The sequence below is a fragment of the Phytophthora parasitica genome, assembly GCF_000247585.1.
Source record: "Phytophthora parasitica INRA-310 unplaced genomic scaffold supercont2.8, whole genome shotgun sequence".
NCBI lineage: Eukaryota > Oomycota > Peronosporomycetes > Peronosporales > Peronosporaceae > Phytophthora > Phytophthora nicotianae.
Genome location: NW_008648994.1, coordinates 227,611 through 229,316, shown reverse-complemented (window position 1 = coordinate 229,316; position 1,706 = coordinate 227,611). Strand labels below are relative to the sequence as shown.

Here is a 1,706-nt window from a genome sequence, read left to right as displayed (position 1 = left end):
GCCAGGTCTCCATTGCACATTTTTCCAGCATCTTTAACACCATCCACTCGCCATTTCCAGTATGCATGGCCACCTCTACGACCGTTTCCAAGTCAGACTCCCAGACTCTGGAAACAGGCATGGCAAGGCGTCATGCTCTTCGTGTGGTGCGTCGCGTCAGGAGCGATCCGGACTGGTGCCTCTTGGTCCGGACGTCAGAGCGCTTCAAAGTCGACATGAGCACCAGCATCGCCACCATGCGTTATGACTACGCTCATGAATCAATCGTTTACAGAGGTAGTTTATAGAGGTAATTTCGCGTAATATGCACAATGTTGCAATTATTCCATACCGGAGGAAGTATCAAAGTTGAAAGACGAGCCAAAACGTATCTATACTGTGTGCAGTAATCTCTTCAATTAGTATACAAGACGTCGTTGGCTTTAGGCTGGGAGGCCTGGCGTTCCTGTTGTTTAACTGCAAAATTTGAATCTGTCTGGTAATAATAGGGCCTCGTAAGAAGGCGTCGTTGCCGGCCAAGACGCAGAATACGAACACGATTAGAGCAGCAAGTGCAATGGTGGAGCCTTATAATTGTAAAGGGGAATTATGTATTTATAAACAATGCATTGACAGTAGGTTTCGTGTTCAATATAAAATTGTATTGGTGTCTGTGTTTGGCAATAAAACAGATTTCAGTTTTGTGTAAAACAATATCAAATTTATACTTTATTGCCCAATATATTCGAGCACTTTACTATCACTTCGCATTATCGGACATCATTCTGGTAGAATTACGTACCTGTTAGCCAAGCTCTTTAGCTCTGATTTAGTATATATATATAGTCTTAAGCTTACCGTATCTCATTCTTTGCGAGATTTCTGTCAGCATCAGAATTTTCGAAGTAGTGATGTGGTTCCGGACGATGAAATTATACCACATTACTGTAACAAGACGCAAGTCTGCGATAGTTGTAGTTAAAACCAGTTTCAGGTTGAGACCTGACATTTTTTTTGTCCGCATGTAATTGTCTGCTTTTATTGGGTATCCCGATTCCTGAAAGCCAAGTAAGCATTCACTGTTCACACGACATGAGGGCACTGTTATTGCGAAATTATAATTTTTCAGTTACTTAGTTTAAACGAAGTGAGGCAATACCGTTCCGTCACGGTAGAGACAGACCGTCAACCATATAAAGACGTTGTAAAGTTCACCTGATTTCTTCAAATTTTACTCGAGAGTTTCTTTCTTTATTTTTTGCCAGTAATTGGACCAAATTTTATTGTTTTGGAATCGGGTAGATCCAATTATGAAAAATATTTATTGCAAAACCCCAATAATCTGTTGGATGGCAGTATTTATATCCGAAAGCTGTAGTAAAGAGGTCCTAATTTAATAGAAATATGAGAGGGTACTGGAATAAGTATAGACTAGTTTCAAGTCTACCTAGTTACTAGTGCCTCACGAGTTCTGGAATAATAGTTTCAAGGCTGTTCGTGAAACCCTTTGCAAAGTGGTTTAGTCGCTCGTACAATTTGTGAAGGTTTTCACGAGCAGCTTTGCAACTATTATTCAATCGTTATGATACTTTTAAAAAAAGTATCTTTACTAAAACGCTAGCTTTTTAACTTTTTAAAGGTATTTTAACTCTTTACCCCTTCGCTAATTTTTATCTATCAAAACGTGTACTGAAAGGAGTTGATTTTAATTACATTTTGCTCAAAAT

At 39.1% G+C, this 1,706-nt stretch overlaps 1 protein-coding gene across 1 annotated transcript; it reads left to right on the top strand.

Moving 5' to 3' along the window:
• Positions 1 to 65: 65 nt before the first annotated feature.
• On the top strand, positions 66 to 287 carry PPTG_21734 (hypothetical protein; the record flags this gene model as incomplete). Its single annotated transcript, XM_008899918.1, has 1 exon — positions 66 to 287. One exon carries the CDS (start codon positions 66 to 68, stop codon positions 285 to 287), a length of 222 nt encoding a protein of 73 aa, XP_008898166.1.
• Between the last annotated feature and the right edge of the window lie 1,419 nt (positions 288 to 1,706).